The sequence below is a fragment of the Salmo salar genome, chromosome 21 (assembly GCF_965601325.2).
Source record: "Salmo salar chromosome 21, fSalSal1, whole genome shotgun sequence".
Classification (NCBI taxonomy): domain Eukaryota; kingdom Metazoa; phylum Chordata; class Actinopteri; order Salmoniformes; family Salmonidae; genus Salmo; species Salmo salar.
In genome coordinates, this window is record NC_138311.1 from 1,188,531 (window position 1) to 1,211,743 (window position 23,213).

The following is a 23,213-nucleotide window of genomic DNA, read 5'->3' on the forward strand; positions in this document are numbered from 1 at the left end:
TGCGTTCCAGACACTATCCGAAATAGTAAAGAAGTGTCGCGCGCATGGCGCAATTCGTGACAATAAAATTCTAAATATTCCATTACCGTACTTCGAAGCATGTCAACCGCTGTTTAAAATCAATTTTTACGACACTTTTCTCGTAGAAAAGCGATAATATTCCGACAGGGAATCTCCTTTTCGGCAAACAGAGGAAAAAATCCCAAAGGCGAGGGCGGCGGGGTCACGCGCCTAAGGCCAGTGTCCCTTGATCGGCCACTTGAGAAAGGCGATAATGTGTTTCAGCCTGGGGCTGGAATGACGACATTCTGTTTTTTCCCGGGCTCTGAGCGCCTATGGACGACGTGGGAAGTGTCACGTTAGAGCAGAGATCCTTAGTAAATGATAGAGATGGAAAAGAAGTTCAAGAAATGGTCAGACAGGCCACTTCCTGTAAAGGAATCTCTCAGGTTTTGACCTGCCATTTGAGTTCTGTTATACTCACAGACACCATTCAAACAGTTTTAGAAAATTTAGGGTGTTTTCTATCCATATGTAATAAGTATATGCATATTCTAGTTACTGGGTAGGAGTGGTAACCAGATTAAATCGGGTATGTTTTTTATCCAGCCGTGAAAATACTGCCCCCTAGCCATAACAGGTTAACTAGTGATTATGTGAAGATAGTCAGCCTGCCACGCAGGCTCCTTGTGGAGTGCAATGTAAGGCAGGTGGTTAGAGCGTTGGACTAACAAGGTAAAAATCTGTCGTTCTGCCTCTGAACAAGGCAGTTAACCCACCGTTCCTAGGCCGTCATTGAAAATAAGAATGTGTTCTTAACTGACTTGCCTAGTTAAATAAAGGTGTAAAAAAAACGAGAAAAAAAAACGGCCAAACCGGTGTCCAGAAATACCGATTTCCGATTGTGATGAAAACTTGAAATCGGCCCTAATTAATCGGGCCATTCCGATTTAATCGGTCGACCTCTAAAAGTGACAACTGACTTTCTGTACGCTTATGGGGAAAGACATTCAACAAGCACAGCACTTACACAAATGACTGATTGGCTGAGAGAAATTGATGATAAAAAGATTGGGGGGGCTGTTTTGTAAGACTTCAGTGTCGCTTTTGACATTATCGATCATTGTCTGACATCTTTTTCCAAGATTTTGTCCATGTATATATATTTTTCTTTGTATATATGTTTAATCTCAATTTCCATCTACGGACTGAACATACTCTCCTGCAACCCGCCCCACCCAATGTGGTACGGATCTGCTATTTTTTTTATACTTTAGAACCAGAACCCCCATCAGAAGCTAGCCAGCTAACTAGCTACTAGCTAGTAGTCAGTCAGCCACTGCTAGCAGTCATCACCGTTAACTCGGACATCAGCCAGCCTCAGCCCGGTCAATTCATGTCAGTCTGCACAGTGTGATGTCAACCCAGAGCATATCGGACTGCTTTTTCTCTACCACATCTCCGGATTCCTACCGCAACCTCTACACCGGCTCATCGCAGCTAACTAGCTGCTATGCGAGTGGCTGCTCCTGGCTAACTAACGTCTCTGTCCCGAAGCAAGCAACGGTTAGCCTCGAGTTAGGCCCATCTCCCGGCCAGCCGAAGAAGTCAATCAGCCATTTCTTGGGCTACAATACCTCTTTTGCCAATTGGCCTGGACCCTTCACTGCCGACACGGAGCCCCGCCGATCCATCACGACTGGTCTGCCGACGTAACCGCCCGAGGGGGATTCAACGGGCTCTTCCATTGTGATGTCCCCCGGATGCCCATCTGCTAGCCTGCTAGCCCCGGCCCGCTAGCTGTCTGATTCACGGTGTCTCCAGCTCGCCTAGCTACTAACTGGACCCTATGATCACTCGGCTACACATGCCTCTCCCTAATGTCAATATGCCTTGTCTATTGCTATTTTGGTCAGTGATTGTCTTATTTCACTGTAGAGCCTCTAGCCCTGCTCAATATGCTAGCCCTTTTGTTCCACCCCCCCACACATGCGATAGCCTCACCTGCCTTAAATGGTGCCTCTAGAGACAAAACCTCTCATCGTCACTCAATGCCTTGGTTTACTTCCACTGTACTCACATCCTACCATACCCTTGTCTGTACATTATGCCTTGAATCTATTCTGCCGCGCCCAGAAATCTGCTCTCTGTTCCCGAACGCACTAGATGACCAGTTCTTATAGCCTTTAGACGTACCCTTATCCTACTTCTCCTCTGTTCCTCTGGTGATGTAGAGGTTAACCCCTGCAGCCCCCAGCACCACTCCCATTCCCCAGGCGCTCTCATTTGTTGACTTCTGTAACTGTAAAAGCCTTGGTTTCATGCATATTAACATTATAAGCCTCCTCCCTAAGTTTGTTTTATTCACTGCTTTAGCACACTCCGCCCACCCTGATGTCCAAGCCGTGTCTGAATCCTGGTTTAGGAAGGCCACTAAAAATCCTGAAATGTCCATCTCTAACTATAACAACTGCCAAAGGGGGCGGAGTTAGCCTGCAGAGTTCTGTCATACTAACCCGGTCTGTACCCAAACAATTTGAGCTTCTACTTTTAAAAATCCACCTTGCCAGAAATAAGTCTTTCACAGGTGCTGCTTGTTGTAGACCCCCTTCAGCCCCCAGCTGTGCCCTGAAAACCATATGTGAATTGATTGCCCCCCCATCTATCTTCAGAGTTTGTACTGTTAGGTGACCTAAACTGGGACATGCTTATCACCCCGGCCGCCCTACAATCTAAGCTAGATGCCCTCAATCTCACACAAATTTTCAAGGAACCTACCAGGTACAACCCTAAATCCGTAACCATGTGCACCCTCTTAGATATCAACCTGACCAACTTGCCCTCTAAATAACCCTCTGCTGTCTTCAACCAGGATCTCAGCGATCACTACCTCATTGCCTTCGTGCGTAATAGGTCCACGGTCAAACGACCATCCCTCATCACTGTCAAACGCTCACTAAAACACTTCAACGAGCAGGCCTTTCTAATCGACCTGGCCCGGGTATCCTGGAATGATATTGACCTCATCCCTTCTGTAGAGGATGCCTGGTTACTCTTTAAAAGTGCTTTCCTCACCATCTTAAATAAGCATGCCCCGTTCAAAAAATGTAGAACTAAGAACAGATATAGCCCTTGGTTCACCCCTGACTTGACTGCCCTTGACCAGCACAAAAACATCCTGTGGCGTTCTGCATTAGCATCGAATAGCCTTCGCGATATGCAACTTTTCAGGGATGTCAGGAACCAATATACTCTGTCAGTTAGGAAAGCTAAGGCTAGCTTTTTCAAACAGAAATTTGCATCCTGTAGCACTACAGTGTCCCAAAACTTTTTTGGAATTAAAGTCCATGGAGAAAAAGAGCATCTCCTCCCAGCTGCCCACTGCACCTAGGCTAGGAGACACTGTCACCACCGATTTAAATCCGATTAAATGATCCCCCGCGCTTCTCCTTCACCCAAATCCAGACAGCTGATGTTCTGAAAGAGCTGCAAAATCTGGATCCCTACAAATCAGTTGGGCTAGACAATCTGGACCCTCTTCTAAAATTATCCACCGAAATTGTTGCAACCCCTATTACTAGCCTATTCAACCTCCTCTTTCGTATCGTCTGAGATCCCCAAGAGATTGGAAAGCTGCCGCGGTCATCCCCCTCTTCAAAGGGGGAGACACTCTAGACCCAAACTGTTATAGACCTATATCTGTCCTGTCCTGCCTTTCTATGGTCTTCGAATGCCAAGTTAATAAACAGATCACCGACCATTTCGAATCCCACCGTACCTTCTCCACTATGCAATCTGGTTTCCGAGCTGGTCATGGGTGCAACTCAGCCACTCTCAAGGTCCTAAACGAAATCTTATCCGCCATCGATAAAAGACACTACTGTGCAGCCGTCTTCATCGACCTGGCCAAGGCTTTTGACTCTGTCAAATCACCACATTCTTATTAGCAGACTCGATAGCCTTGGCTTCTCAAATGACTGCCTCGCCTGGTTCACCAACTACTTCTCAGACAGAGTTCAGTGTGTCAAATCGGAGGGCCTGTTGTCCAGACCTCTGGCAGTCTTTATGGGGGTGCCACAGGGTTCAATTCTCAGGCCGACTCTTTTCTCTGTATATATCAATGATGTCGCTCTTGCTGCTGGTGATTCTCTGATCCACCTCTACGCAGACGACACCATTCTGTATACTTCTGGCCCTTCTTTGGACACTGTGTTAACTGACCTCCAAACGAGCTTCAATGCCATACAACATTCCTTCCATGGCCTCCAACTGCTTTTAAATGCAAGTAAAACTAAGTGCAAGCTCTTCAACCGAATGCTGCCCGCACCCTCCCGCCCGACTAGCATCACGACTCTGGACGGTTCTGACTAAGAATACGTGGACAACTACAAATACCTAGGTCTCTGGTTAGACTGTAAACTCTCCTTCCAGACTCACATTAAGCATCTCCAATCCAAAATTAAATCTAGAATCGGCTTCCTTTTTCGTAACAAAGCCTCCTTCACTCATGTTGCCAAACATACCCTCGTAAACCTGACTATCCTACCGGTCCTTGACTTTGGCATTGCCATTTACAAAATAGCCTCCAACACTCTACTAAGCAATCTGGATGTAGTCTATCACAGTTCCATCCGTTTTGTCACGAAAGCCACATATACTACCTACCACTGCGACCTGTATGCTCTCGTCACTACGTATTCGTCGCCAAACCCACTGGCTACAGGTCAGCTATAAGTCTTTGCTAGGTAAAGTCCCACCTTATCTCAGCTCAATTGTCACCATTGCAACACCCACCCGTAGCACACGCTCCAGCAGCTATATTTCACTGGTCATCCCCAAAGCCATCACCTCTTTGGCCGCCTTTCCTTCCGTTATGGCTTTGAGTAAAGCCAGTGTGTCTATGTATGTGGATGACTCAACATTATACAAGTCAGCTACTACAGCAACACTTAACAAAGAGCTGCAGTTCGTTTTGGAAAGGGTAGCAAGGAATAAGTTAGTCCTAAATAATTCTAAAACTAGGAGCATTGGATTTGTGACAAATCATTCACTAAACTTCAACTAATTATTCTAATGAATAATGTGGAAATTGAGCAAGTTGAGGTGACTAATCTGCTTGGAGTAACCCTGGATTGTAAACTGTCATGTTCAAAACATGTTGATACAACAGTAGCTAAGATGGGGGGAAAAATCTGTCCATAATAAAGCGTTGCTCTGCCGTCTTGACAACAGGCCCTAGTTTTTTCGCACCTGCACTACTGTTCAGTCGTGTGGTCAGGTGCCACAAAGATGGACTTTAGCTTGGCTGGCCCTTAAATGTACATGGAGAGCTAAAATTAATTCCGGCAGGTAGCCTACTGGTTACGTTGGGCCAGTAATCGAAAGGGTGCTAGATCAAAACCCCGAGCTTATAAGGTAAAAATATGTAATTCTGCCCCTGAACTAGGCCGTCATTGTAAATAAGAATTTGTTCTTAACTGACTTACCTACGTGTCTTAATGTGTTTGTACCCCTGGAAGAGTAGCTGCTTCCTTGGCAGCACCTAATGGGGATCCCTAGTAAAAATACAAATACCATTCCCAATGCTAACAACCATTGGTAGTGCTAACACATGGGGGGGTGTATTTTCCCCTAGGAGTGAGTATGACGGAGATCTGCAGTCCCAGCTGCTGAGCAAAGCCAATGAGGAGGACATGAACTGCAGCAGGGCTCTCGCAGTGGTCAGTGCAGTGGTCAGCGCTGCCAAGGATCTCCTTCACAGGGCGTTCACTGTCGATGGTAAGAACTGAGAGCTCTCTGTGAACAAGGCAAAATCTGTCAACGTTATTTTCATAATAAGTGACGTATGACAGGAGGGACATTGAACTATAGCCTATTGGCAAATTGTACACAATCAGCTTGTCCAAAATTGGAGAACATATTGTATCATAAAACCAATAATTGTAGCAAAAAAAAGTATATTTTCAGAGCGATAACATTACACATGCCGCCTTCTGTCTGATACCTTATAGCCAATGCACGCAGTTCCTTTTTCATCCCAACTTCCCATGCCAGATAGGCGATTCCAGTTGTAAAGCCATGCAATTAGTTTCAAGTTTTAATGTCACATATGCACAAGTATAGTGAATTTACTTTCTTGTACTTGAAACTAATTGCATGGCTTTTACAATTAGCTTAAATATAGTAGCAATGGAAAGCTGGGATTCCTTTTCAATAGTAGCTATCAAAACTGTTTTCACACTCGATTGTATTAACCTGTTAGGGCTAGGGGGCAGTATTGACACGGCCGGATAAAAAACGTACCCGATTTAATCTGGTTACTACTCCTGCCCAGTAACTAGAATATGCATATAATTATTGGCTTTGGATAGAAAACACCCTAAAGTTTCTAAAACTGTTTGAATGGTGTCTGTGAGTATAACAGAACTCATATGGCAGGCAAAAACCTGAGAGGATTCTGAACAGGAAGTGGCCTGTCTGACAAGTTGTTGTTCATCTTGGCTCTTTTTATTGAAGACTGAGGATCTTTGCTGTAACATGACACTTCCTACGGCTCCCATAGGCTCTCAGAGTCCGGGAAAAAGCTGAATGATATTGAGGCAGCCCCAGGCTGAAACACATTATCGCCTTTGGCAAGTGGCCGATCAGAGGACAATGGGCTTAGGCGCGTGCACGAGTCGACCCCGTGCTTTATTTTCTTTCGTCTGTTTACCTAAATGCAGATTCCTGGTCATAATATTATCGCTTTTTTACGAGAAAAATTACATAAAAATTGATTTTAAACAGCGGTTGAAATGCTTCGAAGTACGGTAATGGAATATTTAGAATTTTTTTGTCATGAAATGCGTCGTGCTCGTGACCCTTCTTTACCATTCGGATAGTGTCTTGAACGCACGAACAAAACGCCGCTATTTGGATATAACAATGGATTATTTGGGACCAAACCAACATTTGTTATTGAAGTAGAAGTCCTGGGAGTGCATTCTGACGAAGAACACCAAAGGTAATAACATTTTTCTTATAGTAAATCTGACTTTGGTGAGTGCTAAACTTGCTGGGTGTCTAAATAGCTAGCCCTGTGATGCCGGGCTATCTACTTAGAATATTGCAAAATGTGCTTTCACCGAAAAGCTATTTTAAAATCGGACATATCGAGTGCATAGAGGAGTTCTGTATCTATAATTCTTAAAATAATTGTTATGCTTTTTGTGAACGTTTATCGTGAGTAAATTTTTTGTAAATTCCCCGGAAGTTTGCAGGGGGTATGCCAGTTCTGAACGTCACATGCTAATGTAAAAAGCTGGTTTTTGATATAAATATGAACTTGATTGAACAAAACATGCATGTATTGTATAACATAATGTCCTAGGTGTGTCATCTGATGAAGATCATCAAAGGTTAGTGCTGCATTTAGCTGTCTTCTGGGTTTTTGTGACATTATATGCTAGCTTGAAAAATGGGTGTCTGATTATTTCTGGCTGGGTACTCTGCTGACATAATCTAATGTTTTACCAAGGATCACCTTCAGTTCCTGGTTGTCTCCACCAAGTCTGTTCCCAAACAATTTGATTTGCTGGTTTTAAGCATTAAACTTTCAAATAGCTCTTTGTTGACTGTTGCTGGGTTCTATCGTCCTCCATCAGCACCGGCCTGTACCCTACCTGCCCTAAGCTCTCTCCTGGCCCCTTACACTAAGTCTGAATTTGTCCTGCTAGGTGACCTAAACTGGGACATGCTTAAACCACCTGACCAAGTCCTAAAGCAATGGGACTCCCTACATTTTTACCATATTATTACCAATCCCACAAGGTATAACTCCAAACACCCAGAAAAGGCTACTCTCCTTGATGTTATCCTCACAAATAATCCTGATAGGTATCAGTCTGGTGTTTTCTGTAATGACCTTAGTGATCACTGTTTTACAGCTTGTGTTCGCAATGGCTGCTCAGTGAAACGACCTGTCCTGATTTGTCAGAACTTTAATGAGCAAGCCTTCCTTCATGAACTGGCCTCTGTAAAATGGTATAGAATCGGCTTGATCCCCTCTGTTGAAGACGCTTGGACCTTCTTTTTTTATATTTTCAGTGGTATTGTTAAAAAAAAATGCCCTCATAAAGAAAATGAGAATTAAAAACAGGTTCAGCTCCTGTTTCGACCGTGATCTTGCAGAGATACTCCACCTCAAGAATTGCATTTGACGAAAGGCTCGGCACACGCATACTCAGGCTGACCCGCTCTAGTTCAGACAAATGAGAACTAAGTGCACTCAGGCTATCCATAAGGCCACATTTAGTTACTTTAAGGAGCAGTTCTCTCTCTGTGGGTCTAACCCCAAGAAGTTCTGGAAAACGGTTAAAGACCTGGAGAATAAACCCTCCTTACAGCTGCTCATGTCCCTTAAAGTTGATGTGGTTGTTACTGACAAGAAGCACATGGCTGAGCTCTTTAATCACCACTTCATTAAGTCAGGATTCCTATTTGACTCAGCCATATCTCCTTGCCCGTCCAAAATTTCCTCATCTCCCACCCCCTTCTAATGTGACTATCCCGACACTCCTCCCTCTTTTTCCCCTGCCCCGCTGCAAAGTTTCTCCCCGCAGAGAGTCACTGAGTCCTAAAGGAGCTCCTGAAACTTGACCCCAAAAAACATCTGGGTTTAGACACTTTCTTCTTTAAGGTTGCTGCCGCATCATCGCCAAGCATATCTCTGACCTTTTTAACCTGTCTCCTTTCTGGCGAAGTTCCCATTGCTTGGAAGGCAGCCACGGTATGTCCTTTATTTAAAGGGGGAGATCAAGCTGATCCTAACTGTTATAGGCCTATTTCTATTTTTCCCTGTTTATCAAAAGTTTTTGAAAAACTTGTCAATAATCAACTGACTGGCTTTCTTGATGTCTATAGTATTCTCTCTTGTATGCAATCTGGTTTCCGCTCAGGTTAAGTATGTGTCACTGCAACCGTAAAGGTCCTCAATGATGTCACCATTGCCCTTGATTCTAAGCAGTGTTGTTCTGCTATTTTTATTGACTTGGCCAAAGTTTTTGATACGGTGGGCCATTCCATTATTTTGGGCCGGCTAAGGAGTATTGGTGTCTCTGAGGGGTCTTTGGCCTGGTTTGCTAACTACCTCAATGAGTGCAGTGTTTAAAGTCTCAGCCACTGCCTGTCACCAAGGGAGTACCCCATGGCTCAGTCCTAGGCCCCATGCTCTTCTCAATTCACAACAACATAGTTCAGGCAGTAGGAGGCTCTCTCATCCATTTATATGCATATGATAGGCTTATACTCAGCTAGCCCCTCCCCGGAATTTGTGTTAAATGCTCTACAACAAAGCTTTCTTAGTGTCCAACAACCTTTCTCTGCCCTCAATCTTGTTCTGAACACCTCCAAAACAATGAATGTCCCTCTCCCCACAGGTGTGATTACTACCTCTGAGGGTTAAGAGCTTGTAGAGCTTGAGGTAGTCACCTCATACAAGTACTTGGGAGTATGGCTAGATGGTACACTGCCCTTCTCTCAGCACATATCAAAGCTGCAGGCTAAAGTTAAATCTAGACGTGGTTTCCTCTATCATAAATCGCTCCTCTTTCACCCCAGCTGCCAAACTAACCCTGATTCAGATGACCATCCTACCCATGCTAGATTGCGCAGACGTAATTTATAGATCGGCTGTTAAGGGTGCTCTCCAGCGGCTAGATGTTCTTTACCATTTGGCCATCAGATTTGCCACGAATGCTCCTTATAGGACACATCACTGCACTTTATACTCCTCTGTAAACTGGTCATCTCTGTATACCCGTCGTGATGCTTATTTATAAAACCCTCTTAGGCCTCACTCCCCCCTATCTGAGATATCTACTGCAGCCCTCATCTCCCACCTACAACATGCTGTTAAAGGTCCCCAAAGCGCACACATTTAACCTTTATTTTGACAGGGAATTACACTTCTATCCCTGGTAAGGCGGGCCACGTCTATGTACCAAAAGGTCTACGTGTCTGCCGCACATTCTGTACGGGCGTTGAATGTTACCTCCCTACCACGGTCTTACCAGGCCGATTTGATGTTGAAGATGCCCTCGATTGGCATCTACAATCGATTGGCAAGCCTTACACAGAAATTTGGGTTGAGATCTGTGTCATCACAGACCTCAACCTCCGAGCCATGAGCCTTGCGGTGGTAGGGGAGAGAGCCCTGTGGCTCAAACTGTCCAGCCTGTCGGACAGAGAGCAGGTTTCCCTGTCACGCTGACGGAACTGTTTGGGCCGGCTGTCTCCGCCATGCTGCAGAATTGCGAAATTTGAAAGGAGGGCGAACCCAGCTTATCCCTTCCACATGCCAGGATCTCGTGGCAGGGAGAGGGCAACTGCTGGCACCAGGGGTTTCCGCGGGAGGCCCTCAGCGACACAGTGGTTATCGTCCCCACAGTTTGGATCCCCCAACAAGGGCTGACAGTGGGGAACACAGTCCTTCGCTGCAGCCATATCGAGGTCCCACCCGTTTGATTCCCTTGCAGTGACGAAGGTGAGCCTGACCTAGGGGCGCTCCTTCGTGTTCTGGTCTGCCTCCTCTCAGGTGGAGCACAGTCGACTTGCAGGATGCTTATTTTCACATAAGCACCCTACCAGCACACCAGAGGTTTCTCAGGTTTGCTTTTCAAGGCACAGCCTACAAATATATTGATGTCCCATTTGGGCTAGCGCTAGCTCCCCGAACGTTGTGTAGAGGCAACACTCCCACCCCTGAGAAACAAGGGGTTTAGAGTCTCCGCCTACATAGACAATTACCTGCTTTGCTCCCTGTCCTGGTTGCAAATGGTACGAGACACAACTTCTCTTGTAACCCACCTCTCCGGTTCAAGATCAATCAAAAAAGAGCTGTTTGGTGCCAACACAGAGAATTGAATGCCTAGGCGTAATGCTTGATTCTCACTCTTATCAGGATGTGCTTCTGAGTAATGGGGTTGATGGCATCCACCATCTCAGTAATACCTCTTGGCCCACTGTGAATGAGAGACTTCCAGCGCTGGCTGTTTTACCAATCAATCAATCAAATGTATTTATAAAGTCTGATGTCACAAAGTGCTACACAGAAACCCAGCCTAAAACCCCAAACAGCAAGCATGTGTATACGGCCTCACCTCAATTGCCAGATAGAGGTGACTTTATGCATGTCTCTCGGCTCTCCGTCACTGGAAGAGCAGCCTGATTTGTTCCTGGCACTCCCGTAGGGGTAGTGGCAATGAATAAAGTGGTAACGACAAATGCGTCACTCACGGGCTGGTGCGCAGTTCACAAGGGAGATGCAATAAATGGTGTATGGACCCACAAATCCACATTGCTTACATAATATACCTTCAGAATTGCCACATTTTGATCAGAATGGGCAATACCACTGTAGTGGTGTACATCAACCGCCAGGGTGGCACTCGCCCCTGCACTTACAGACTATCCATCAGGATTATTCTGTGGAGCAGAGCACGCCTAGTTGTCCATACGCGCCAATCATGTGGACACCCCTTCAAATTAGTTGGTTCTGCTATTTCAGCCACACCCATTGTTGACATGTGTATAAAATTGAGCACACAGCCATGCAATCTCCATTGTCAAACATTGGCAGTAGAATGGCTTTACTGAAGCGCTCAGTGACTGCTACCGTGTCACTGTCATAGGGTGCCACCTTTCCAACAAGTCAGTTCGTCAAATTTCTGGACACACCTGCCCCGGTCATCTGTAAGTGTTGTTGCTCCTAGACATTTCCACTTCACAATAACAACAGCTCAACCACGAAGTGGTAAGCCACACAAGCTCACAGAACTGGACCGCCGAGTGCTAAACTGCGTAGCGTGTAAAAATTGTCTGTCCTCTTTTGCAACACTCGCTACCGAGTTCCAAACTGCCTCTGAGAGCAACATCAGTACAATAACTGTTTGTCTGGCGCTTCATGAAATGGGATTCCATGGCCGAACAGCCGCACGCAAGCCTAAGATCAGTATTTGCAATGCCAAGCGTCGGCTGGAGTGGTGTAACGCTCTCCACGGACTCTGGAGCAGTGGAAATGCTTTCTCTGGAATGATTAATCACACTTCACCATCTGGCAGTCTGATGGACAAATATGGGTTTGGCGGATGCCAGGAGAACGCTGCCTGCCCCAATGCATACAGTTGAAGTCGGAAGTTTACATACTTATGTTGGAGTCATTAAAACTCCAACCACTCCACAAATGTCTTGTTAACAAACGAAGTCGGTAAGGACATCGACTTTGTGCATGACACAATTCATTTTTCCAACAATTGTTTACAGACAGATTATTTCACTTATAATTCACTGTATCACAATTCCAGTGGGTCAGAAGTTTACATACACTAAGTTGACTGTGCCTTTAAACAGCTTGGGCAATTCTAGAAAATTGTCATGGCTTTAGAAGCTTATGATAGGTTAATTGACATAATTTGAGTCAATTGAGTCAAACAATAGTACGTATAAACACCATGGGACCACGCAGCCGTCATACCACTCAGGAAGGAGACGCATTCCGTCTCCTAGAGATGAACATACTTTGGTGCGAAAAGTAAAAATCAATCCCAGCAAAGGACTTTGTGAAGATGCTGGAGCAAACAGGTACAGAAGTATCTATACCCACAGTATAACGAGTCCTATATCGACATAACCTGAAAGGCCACCCAGCATGAAAGAAGCCACTGCTCCAAAACCGCCATAAAAAAAGCCAGACTACGGTTTGCAACTGCACATGGGGATAAAGATCATACTTTTTGGAGAAATGTCCTCTGGTCTGATGAAACAAAAATGGAACTGTTTGGCCATAATGACCATCGTTATGTTTGGAGGAAAAAGGGGGAGGCTTGCAAGCCGAATAACACCATCCCAACTGTGAAGCACGGGGGTGGCAGCATCATGTTGTGGGGGTGCTTTGCTGCTGGATGGACTGGTGCACTTCACAAAATAGATGGCATCATGAGGAAGTAAAATTATGTGGATATATTGAAGCAACATCTCAAGACATGACACATCTCAAGACACAGTCAGGAAGTTAAAGCTTGGTCGCAAATGGGTTTTCCAAATGGACAATGACCCCGTGCATACTTCCAAAGTTGTGGCAAAATGGCGTGATCCTGGACAACACCCTGTCGTTCTCCACTAACATCAAGGCGGTGACCCGATCCTGTAGGTTCATGCTCTACAACATTCGCAGAGTACGACCCTGCCTCACACAGGAAGCGGCGCAGGTCCTAATCCAGGCACTTGTCATCTCCCGTCTGGATTACTGCAACTCGCTGTTGGCTGGGCTCCCTGCCTGTGCCATTAAACCCCTACAACTCATCCAGAACGCCGCAGCCCGTCTGGTGTTCAACCTTCCCAAGTTTTCTCACGTCACCCCGCTCCTCCGCTCTCTCCACTGGCTTCCAGTTGAAGCTCGCATCCGCTACAAGACCATGGTGATTGCCTACGGAGCTGTGAAGGGAACGGCACCTCCATACCTTCAGGCTCTGATCAGGCCCTACACCCAAACAAGGGCACTGCGTTCATCCACCACTGGCCTGCTGGCCCCCCTACCTCTGAGGAAGCACAGTTCCCGCTCAGCCCAGTCAAAACTGTTCGCTGCTCTGGCACCCCAATGGTGGAACAAGCTCCCTCACGACGCCAGGACAGCGGAGTCAATCACCACCTTCCGGAGACACCTGAAACCCCACCTCTTTAAGGAATACCTAGGATAGGATAAAGTAATCCTTCTAACCCCCCCCCCCCCCCCCCTTAAAATATTTAGATGCACTATTGTAAAGTGGTTGTTCCACTGGATATCATAAGGTGAATGCACCATTTTGTAAGTCGCTCTGGATAAGAGCGTCTGCTAAATGACTTAAATGTAAATGTAAATGTAAATGTAAATGGCTTAAGGACAACAAAGTCAAGGCATTGGAGTGGCCATCACAAAGCCCTGACCTCAATCCTATAGAAAATGTGTGGGCAGAACTGAAAAAGTGTGTGCCCGCAAGGAGTCCTACAAACCTGACTCAGTTACACCAGCTCTGTCAGGAGGAATGGGCCAAAATTCACCCAACTTATTGTGGGAAGCTTGTCGAAGGCAACCCGAAACGTTTGACCCAAGTTAAACAATTTAAAGATAATGCTACCAAATACTAATTGAGTGTATGTAAACTTCTGACCCACTGGGAATGTGATGAAAGAAATAAAAGTTGAAATAAATAATTCTCTGTACTATTATTCTGATATTTCACATTCTTAAAATAAAGTGGTGATCCTAACTGACCTAAGACAGGGAATTTTTACTAGGATTAAATGTCAGGAATTGTTAAACTTAGTTTAAATGTATTTTGCTAAGGTCTATGTAAAATTCAAAAGGCACTCGTACATCTGAGCTATCTCTTTTGCAGGTGCATGGTAACAGTTGAACAAGATGAGGGGAAAAAGGAAAAGGAAACCGCACACTGCTCTTGATAGTATCACTGAACTTTAATAAGCTTATGCATCGGCTTCACGGCCTTCGTCAGAGCTTAAGTACCGGTAACATGTCTGTGTACAGGGAGTACCAGTTCTGAGTTGATGTGCCGGGGTACGATGTTATTGATTTATGTACTGTACATATACAGTTGAATTCGGAAGTTTACGTACACCTTAGCCAAATACATTTAAACCTGGGTCCTGTGTGTAGCCGGTGTAGAGAGTCAGGCGCAGGACAGCAGATATGAGTAATCAACGTACTTTACTCAAAAAGACAAATTTACAAAGTAACATCACGAGCCCACAAAGACGGACCGAATTACAAATAAACAATCACTCACAAACACAACATGGGGAACAGAGGGTTAAATAATAAACAATTAATTGGTTGAGTGAAGCCAGGTGTGTAAGACAAAGACAGAACAAATGGAAAATGAAAAGTGGATCGGCGGTGGCTAGAAAGCCGGTGACGTCGACCGCCGAACGCCGCCTGAACAAGGAGAGGGACCGACTTCGGCGGAAGTCGTGACACAGTGGGTCAGACGTTTACGTACAGAAGCCTCTAAAACCATGACATTTTCTGGAATTTTCCAAGCTGTATAAAGGCTCAATCAACTTAGTGTATGTAAACTTCTGACCCACTGGAATTGTGATACAGTGAAATAATCTGTCTGCAAACAATTGTTCGAAAACTTACTTGTCGTGCACACAGTAGATGTCCTAACCGACTTGCCAAAACTATAGTTTGTTAAGAAGAAATTTGTGGACTGGTTGAAAAACGAGTTTTAATGACTCCAACCTAAGTGTATGTAAACGTCTGACTTCAACTGTAGGTAGGGGTAAAGTGACTTGCGTAACCCAGGTTCTCTAATATTATGAGTGAGACATTTTACCACATTCCCATACTCGGAAGATTGTGAGGAAGTTCGGCGTGCTTGTGCATTATCAGAGGGCAGGTGGGTGGCTCTTTAGTATGAGGGGAGGGGCTCCCTCATACACCATCGATCTGTCTGTCTCTGACAGACGTATATGATTTGTTTGAGCTACTAAGGAGATTCTGGTGAATTCCACTAGTGAGATGTCAAACTCTTAATATCAGAGAACCGGGGTTACGGAAGTTTCACTCCACTCAGCAACCAGCTGTTTGAGCTGCACACTCTCGCTGCCCGACAGATGATATTCCAGTCAAACTATAGGCTCTTTGTGCGGCGCACATGTGATACATGTAATAGAGCAAATAAACAAAAATACATGTGCCAATTTAATTCCACTACATTATTCAAATGAACCTGTAATTCGTTAATCATGACCGTTGCATTCGTTTCAGCGGATAACCGACTAGTTATTGTGCTCCTTATTCCTGGAATGACCTCCAGCTGAATAAATTAGACCTGGTTTCATTAGGTCACTTTAAGACTTTAATACAGGACATATTCATTGTGGACTGCACTTGTAAAATATAATAATTCTGCTCTGTATGTCATTTCTGCTCTGTATGTAATTGTATCTGTTTGAATTGTTGATTTTTGTAACACAGGGCACCATTGAAAAAGAGACTGCTCTCAACTGGGAATCCCTGTATAAATAATGTTTAAAACAAAAAGAAAACCAGCCCTATATGTCTTTGTTATTAAAACCTGTGCTCCTGTCTGAAGCAGAGGACGTCCCTGAGCTGCTGAGTTCTTCCAGCCTGTTCTCCATGCTGCTCCCCCTCATCCTGGCCTACATCGGCCCTGTGGCTGCCTCAGTACCCAAGGTGAGATGTGGTAAAAATATCTGTGAAATAGGCTTTACATTTATTTTACTGCTATATCTCGTCAAAGGTCCCCAAGGTGAGAGCAAGGTGTTTTTTTTATTTATAGATGAAGCACATTGATCCAGCCTAGCACTCTTTTTGAAGCTAGCTTTTTGTTTATCAATGGTCAAAGCAAACCCAAAACGACTGTCAATAATCACACACAACAAGGTGGTGCTTTCCTGGGGTGACATGACTCAGATCTGGACCATCTCCACATTGAGCTCTGGACATAGCTCTTTGAGGAACCTTTCCAGGAGGATCTAAGTGAGACGCTTGTTGGCACTGGTGTCCTGAAGTGTGTTGAAGACCTTGATGCTACCATATCTGGCTTTCTGCTGTACCACGCTTTTCTATAATTCATCTGGAATGTTGTTGAGTACCTTCTGTTGGGCTCTCTCCAATGAGTGTTTTACGAACCCTCTTGAACATGCCTCTGTGCTCAAAGATCTCCCCTATGAGAATGAAGCAGGGTTGTGCCCCGCTCTTCCTATTAGTCTCATCCTCATAGTCAGAGGAGAAGGAGGAGAAGTCTCCGGGCAGTCATCGTCTTCAGGAAGTGACCTTCAGGTGCTCCGGAGAGGGGCTAAGGAAGGCATAGAGTGCCTAGTTCTGACACATCTGCTCGTCGGTCAGCATTTTGGCATTGAGCTGATTTTTATTACTTCTTAAGGAACATTTGGTCAACAGATTTGAATGGCAGTTTACTGATGGAGGGCAGCTGGACTTTTCAAGGAGGGGAAAACGTTGGGATCCTTCCTGTGCAGTGCCTGAACCTGTGAGCTACCTGGTTATGCTCTTCCGGCTGTTCTCGAATTCATACCTTTGCAGGAGGCTCACACTGATGAAGTAACATGTCATCTTCTTCTCAGCCCTGGTGATGAGGGTCCTCCAGTACCCCAGGTTCTCACACCACCAATTCGGGAAATGTGCAGCTGCAAGTCGCTGTGCTCCTTCTCCATGGCCCCCATTTCCTCATTCAGCATATGCATGTCCTGGTTATCGGGCTTGGGGTCATTTTGGATGGAGCCCAGGGCCTGGCATTTACACAACAGGGCTTCACTTGTCCAAAATAGTTGGACCCGTTACGAAATGGACCTGGGGCTTTCCCACCTTGACCCGATATGCATAAATACATTTTCTTAATATAGAGACCCGTTCCAAATGGAACCGAGGACAACTAGACCCGTTCCGTATAGACTTGGTCGGATCCAGACCTGGTCCGATCCAAGTGATGAAAGCAGCAGAAAAGTATATTTTTAAGCTACTTTATAGAGGTCTTCACGGATCCAAAATGTTACACCCGTTTCAAAATGGACCTGGGGCTTTCCCACCCACACCCAAAATGCATAAACAAATTAATATAGAGACTCGTTCTGAAAGGGCCCGAGAATAACTAGACCCCTTCTGTATAGACCTGGTCGTATCAGACCCGGTCCGAGGGAAGCAGCAGAAAAGTACATTTTTAAGCTGTTTTATTATCCACCGCTGATAAAGGGAGAGGTTCCTGCTCTAGCAGGGTCTGTGCTGCGGGACAGACTGCAACCAACCAACAACCAACCAACGACTCGCGCTATAGTAGATAGCTGCAATAGCTGTTATTTATCATCCAATATGATTACGTCATACATTGCTTAATTTGTAAATCGGGAGATGCCGGAACAAAAAGTGAGAGTGGGGTGACCTAGCTATTTCTGAGGTACCAGAACGCATACATAAAAAATATAAATTATAATAAAGCATTGCATGCATATCACATTTACATAGTGGCATAGAGAAGTAGAGTAGAGGCACTAAGCAGTTGCACACATGGGGGGGAAGATTTTAGTGGCCTAGGAACATTTAGCAATTCTAATAATTTTGCATGACTGTAGACTTTGTCAGAATATTTTTTTATTGAAATGATAGGCTACTTTGACACTGAGAATCTGAGATCAATAAAAACGACCTTGTCTTGAATCCATCATTTGAGGAGGAAATTATAGTCCTAAAAATGCTCACCCAATGATGCGCAGCTCACTTGCCGTTGATGGCCGATGCATTTGTGCCAGAAGCCTATCTCTCTGTTATTTTACTTTGAAACATAATATTTGGAAGTTGATCAAATATTTGGTAGCCAACAGCATACGTATTAGTCTTCTCTTTTCAGCAGGAACCATTTGCATTCCAAACCTGTTTTCCTGCAAATCAAATGTATTTATAAAGCCCTTTTTACATCAGCAGATGTCACGAAGTGCTTATACAGCCTAAAATCCCAAAAAGCAAGCATATAGATATATAGATATAACACTATTCTTAGAATGTTGCATCACTTGCTGGACACGGGTAAGGGCTTAACCTGTTGGGGGTAGGGGGCAGTATTGACACGGCCGGATAAAAAACGTACCCGATTTAATCTGGTTACTACTCCTGCCCAGTAACTAGAATATGCATATAATTATTGGCTTTGGATAGAAAATACCCTAAAGTTTCTAAAACTGTTTGAATGGTGTCTGTGAGTATAACAGAACTCATATGGCAGGCAAAAACCTGAGAGGATTCTGAACAGGAAGTGGCCTGTCTGACAAGTTGTTGTTCATCTTGGCTCTTTTTATTGAAGACTGAGGATCTTTGCTGTAACGTGACACTTCCTACGGCTCCCATAGGCTCTCAGAGCCCGGGAAAAAGCTGAATGATATCGAGGCAGCCCCAGGCTGAAACACATTATCGCCTTTGGCAAGTGGCCGATCAGAGGACAATGGGCTTAGGCGCGTGCACGAGTCGACCCCGTGCTTTATTTTCTTTCGTCTGTTTACCTAAATGCAGATTCCCGGTCGGAATATTATCGCTTTTTTACGAGAAAAATTGCATAAAAATTGATTTTAAACAGCGGTTGACATGCTTCGAAGTACGGTAATGGAATATTTAGAATTTTTTTGTCACGAAATGCGTCGTGCTCGTGTCCCTTCTTTACCATTTGGATAGTGTCTTGAACGCACGAACAAAACGCCGCTATTTGGATATAACAATGGATTATTTGGGACCAAACCAACATTTGTTATTGAAGTAGAAGTCCTGGGAGTGCATTCTGACGAAGAACACCAAAGGTAATAACATTTTTCTTATAGTAAATCTGACTTTGGTGAGTGCTAAACTTGCTGGGTGTCTAAATAGCTAGCCCTGTGATGCCGGGCTATCTACTTAGAATATTGCAAAATGTCCTTTCACCGAAAAGCTATTTTAAAATCGGACATATCGAGTGCATAGAGGAGTTCTGTATCTATAATTCTTAAAATAATTGTTATGCTTTTTGTGAACGTTTATCGTGAGTAAATTTTTTGTAAATTCACCGGAAGTTTGCAGGGGGTATGCTAGTTCTGAACGTCACATGCTAATGTAAAAAGCTGTTTTTTGATATAAATATGAACTTGATTGAACAAAACATGCATGTATTGTATAACATAATGTCCTAGGTGTGTCATCTGATGAAGATCATCAAAGGTTAGTGCTGCATTTAGCTGTCTTCTGGGTTTTTGTGACATTATATGCTAGCTTGAAAAATGGGTGTCTGATTATTTCTGGCTGGGTACTCTGCTGACATAATCTAATGTTTTACCAAGGATCACCTTCAGTTCCTGGTTGTCTCCACCAAGTCTGTTCCCAAACAATTTGATTTGCTGGTTTTAAGCTTTAAACTTTCAAATAGCTCTTTGTTGACTGTTGCTGGGTTCTATCGTCCTCCATCAGCACCGGCCTGTACCCTACCTGCCCTAAGCTCTCTCCTGGCCCCTTACACTAAGTCTGAATTTGTCCTGCTAGGTGACCTAAACTGGGACATGCTTAAACCACCTGACCAAGTCCTAAAGCAATGGGACTCCCTACATTTTTACCATATTATTACCAATCCCACAAGGTATAACTCCAAACACCCAGAAAAGGCTACTCTCCTTGATGTTATCCTCACAAATAATCCTGATAGGTATCAGTCTGGTGTTTTCTGTAATGACCTTAGTGATCACTGTTTTACAGCTTGTGTTCGCAATGGCTGCTCAGTGAAACGACCTGTCCTGATTTGTCAGAACTTTAATGAGCAAGCCTTCCTTCATGAACTGGCCTCTGTAAAATGGTATAGAATCGGCTTGATCCCCTCTGTTGAAGACGCTTGGACCTTCTTTTTTTATATTTTCAGTGGTATTGTTAAAAAAAAATGCCCTCATAAAGAAAATGAGAATTAAAAACAGGTTCAGCTCCTGTTTCGACCGTGATCTTGCAGAGATACTCCACCTCAAGAATTGCATTTGACGAAAGGCTCGGCACACGCATACTCAGGCTGACCCGCTCTAGTTCTGACAAATGAGAACTAAGTGCACTCAGGCTATCCATAAGGCCACATTTAGTTACTTTAAGGAGCAGTTCTCTCTCTGTGGGTCTAACCCCAAGAAGTTCTGGAAAATGGTTAAAGACCTGGAGAATAAACCCTCCTTACAGCTGCTCATGTCCCTTAAAGTTGATGTGGTTGTTACTGACAAGAAGCACATGGCTGAGCTCTTTAATCACCACTTCATTAAGTCAGGATTCCTATTTGACTCAGCCATATCTCCTTGCCCGTCCAAAATTTCCTCATCTCCCACCCCCTTCTAATGTGACTATCCCGACACTCCTCCCTCTTTTTCCCCTGCCCCGCTGCAAAGTTTCTCCCCGCAGAGAGTCACTGAGTCCTAAAGGAGCTCCTGAAACTTGACCCCAAAAAACATCTGGGTTTAGACACTTTCTTCTTTAAGGTTGCTGCCGCATCATCGCCAAGCATATCTCTGACCTTTTTAACCTGTCTCCTTTCTGGCGAAGTTCCCATTGCTTGGAAGGCAGCCACGGTATGTCCTTTATTTAAAGGGGGAGATCAAGCTGATCCTAACTGTTATAGGCCTATTTCTATTTTTCCCTGTTTATCAAAAGTTTTTGAAAAACTTGTCAATAATCAACTGACTGGCTTTCTTGATGTCTATAGTATTCTCTCTTGTATGCAATCTGGTTTCCGCTCAGGTTAAGTATGTGTCACTGCAACCGTAAAGGTCCTCAATGATGTCACCATTGCCCTTGATTCTAAGCAGTGTTGTTCTGCTATTTTTATTGACTTGGCCAAAGTTTTTGATACGGTGGGCCATTCCATTATTTTGGGCCGGCTAAGGAGTATTGGTGTCTCTGAGGGGTCTTTGGCCTGGTTTGCTAACTACCTCAATGAGTGCAGTGTTTAAAGTCTCAGCCACTGCCTGTCACCAAGGGAGTACCCCATGGCTCAGTCCTAGGCCCCATGCTCTTCTCAATTCACAACAACATAGTTCAGGCAGTAGGAGGCTCTCTCATCCATTTATATGCATATGATAGGCTTATACTCAGCTAGCCCCTCCCCGGAATTTGTGTTAAATGCTCTACAACAAAGCTTTCTTAGTGTCCAACAACCTTTCTCTGCCCTCAATCTTGTTCTGAACACCTCCAAAACAATGAATGTCCCTCTCCCCACAGGTGTGATTACTACCTCTGAGGGTTAAGAGCTTGTAGAGCTTGAGGTAGTCACCTCATACAAGTACTTGGGAGTATGGCTAGATGGTACACTGCCTTTCTCTCAGCACATATCAAAGCTGCAGGCTAAAGTTAAATCTAGACGTGGTTTCCTCTATCATAAATCGCTCCTCTTTCACCCCAGCTGCCAAACTAACCCTGATTCAGATGACCATCCTACCCATGCTAGATTGCGCAGACGTAATTTATAGATCGGCTGTTAAGGGTGCTCTCCAGCGGCTAGATGCAATGATAATCTGTGTTTAACTTCTCTAGGGCCAGTGGGACGATTTCGTCCCACCTACGTAACAGCCAGTGGAATCCCGTGGCGCGATTTTCAAATACCTTAGAAATGCTATTACTTCAATTTCTCAAACATATGACTATTTTACAGCATTTTAAAGACAAGACTCTCGTTAATCTAACCACACTGTCCGATTTCAAAAAGGCTTTACAACGAAAGCAAAACATTAGATTATGTCTGCAGAGTACCCAGCCAGAAATAATCAGACACCCATTTTTGAAGCTAGCATATAATGTCACAAAAACCCAGAAGACAGCTAAATGCAGCACTAACCTTTGATGATCTTCATCAGATGACACACCTAGGACATTATGTTATACAATACATGCATGTTTTGTTCAATCAAGTTCATATTTATATCAAAAACCAGCTTTTTACATTAGCATGTGACGTTCAGAACTAGCATACCCCCCCCGCAAACTTCCGGGGAATTTACTAACAATTTACTAAATTACTCACGATAAACGTTCACAAAAAAACATAACAATTATTTTAAGAATTATAGATACAGAACTCCTTTGTGCAATCGAGGTGTCCGATTTTAAAATAGCTTTTCGGTGAAAGCACATTTTGCAATATTCTCAGTAGATAGCCCAGCCATCACGGCTAGCCATTTAGACACCCACCAAGTTTAGCCCTGACCAAAGTCAGATTTACTATTACAAAAGTTTGATTACCTTTGTTGTCTTCGTCAGAATGCACTCCCAGGACTGCTACTTCAATAACAAATGTTGGTTTGGTCCAAAATAATCCACCGTTATATCCAAATAGCGGCGTTTTGTTCGTGCGTTCCAGACACTATCCGAAATGGTAAATCAGGGTCACGAGCATGGCGCAATTCGTGACAAAAAATGTCTAAATATTCCATTGCTGTACTTCGAAGCATGTCAACCGCTGTTTAAAATCCATTTTTATGCCATTTTTCTCGTAAAAAAGCGATAATACTCCGACCGGGAATCTCCGTTTAGGTAAACAGAGGAAAGAAAACAAAGCATTCGGTCGACGCGGGCACGCGCCTGAGTCTCACAGTACTGTAACCAGCCACTACCCAAACGCGCTACTTTTTTTTCAGCCAGAGCCTGCAAAGCCACGATTCAGCTT

At 44.3% G+C, this 23,213-nt stretch overlaps 1 protein-coding gene across 1 annotated transcript in view; it reads left to right on the plus strand.

Annotated features, from left to right (window-relative positions):
• Positions 1 to 23,213, plus strand: part of mycbp2 (MYC binding protein 2) — a 386,518-nt gene that overhangs the window by 235,942 nt on the left and 127,363 nt on the right. Inside the window, exons 36-37 of the mRNA XM_082967288.1 lie at positions 5,636 to 5,778; positions 16,134 to 16,234. Coding sequence (XP_082823414.1) covers positions 5,636 to 5,778; positions 16,134 to 16,234 — 244 coding nt within the window. The remainder of the gene's footprint in view (positions 1 to 5,635; positions 5,779 to 16,133; positions 16,235 to 23,213) is intronic.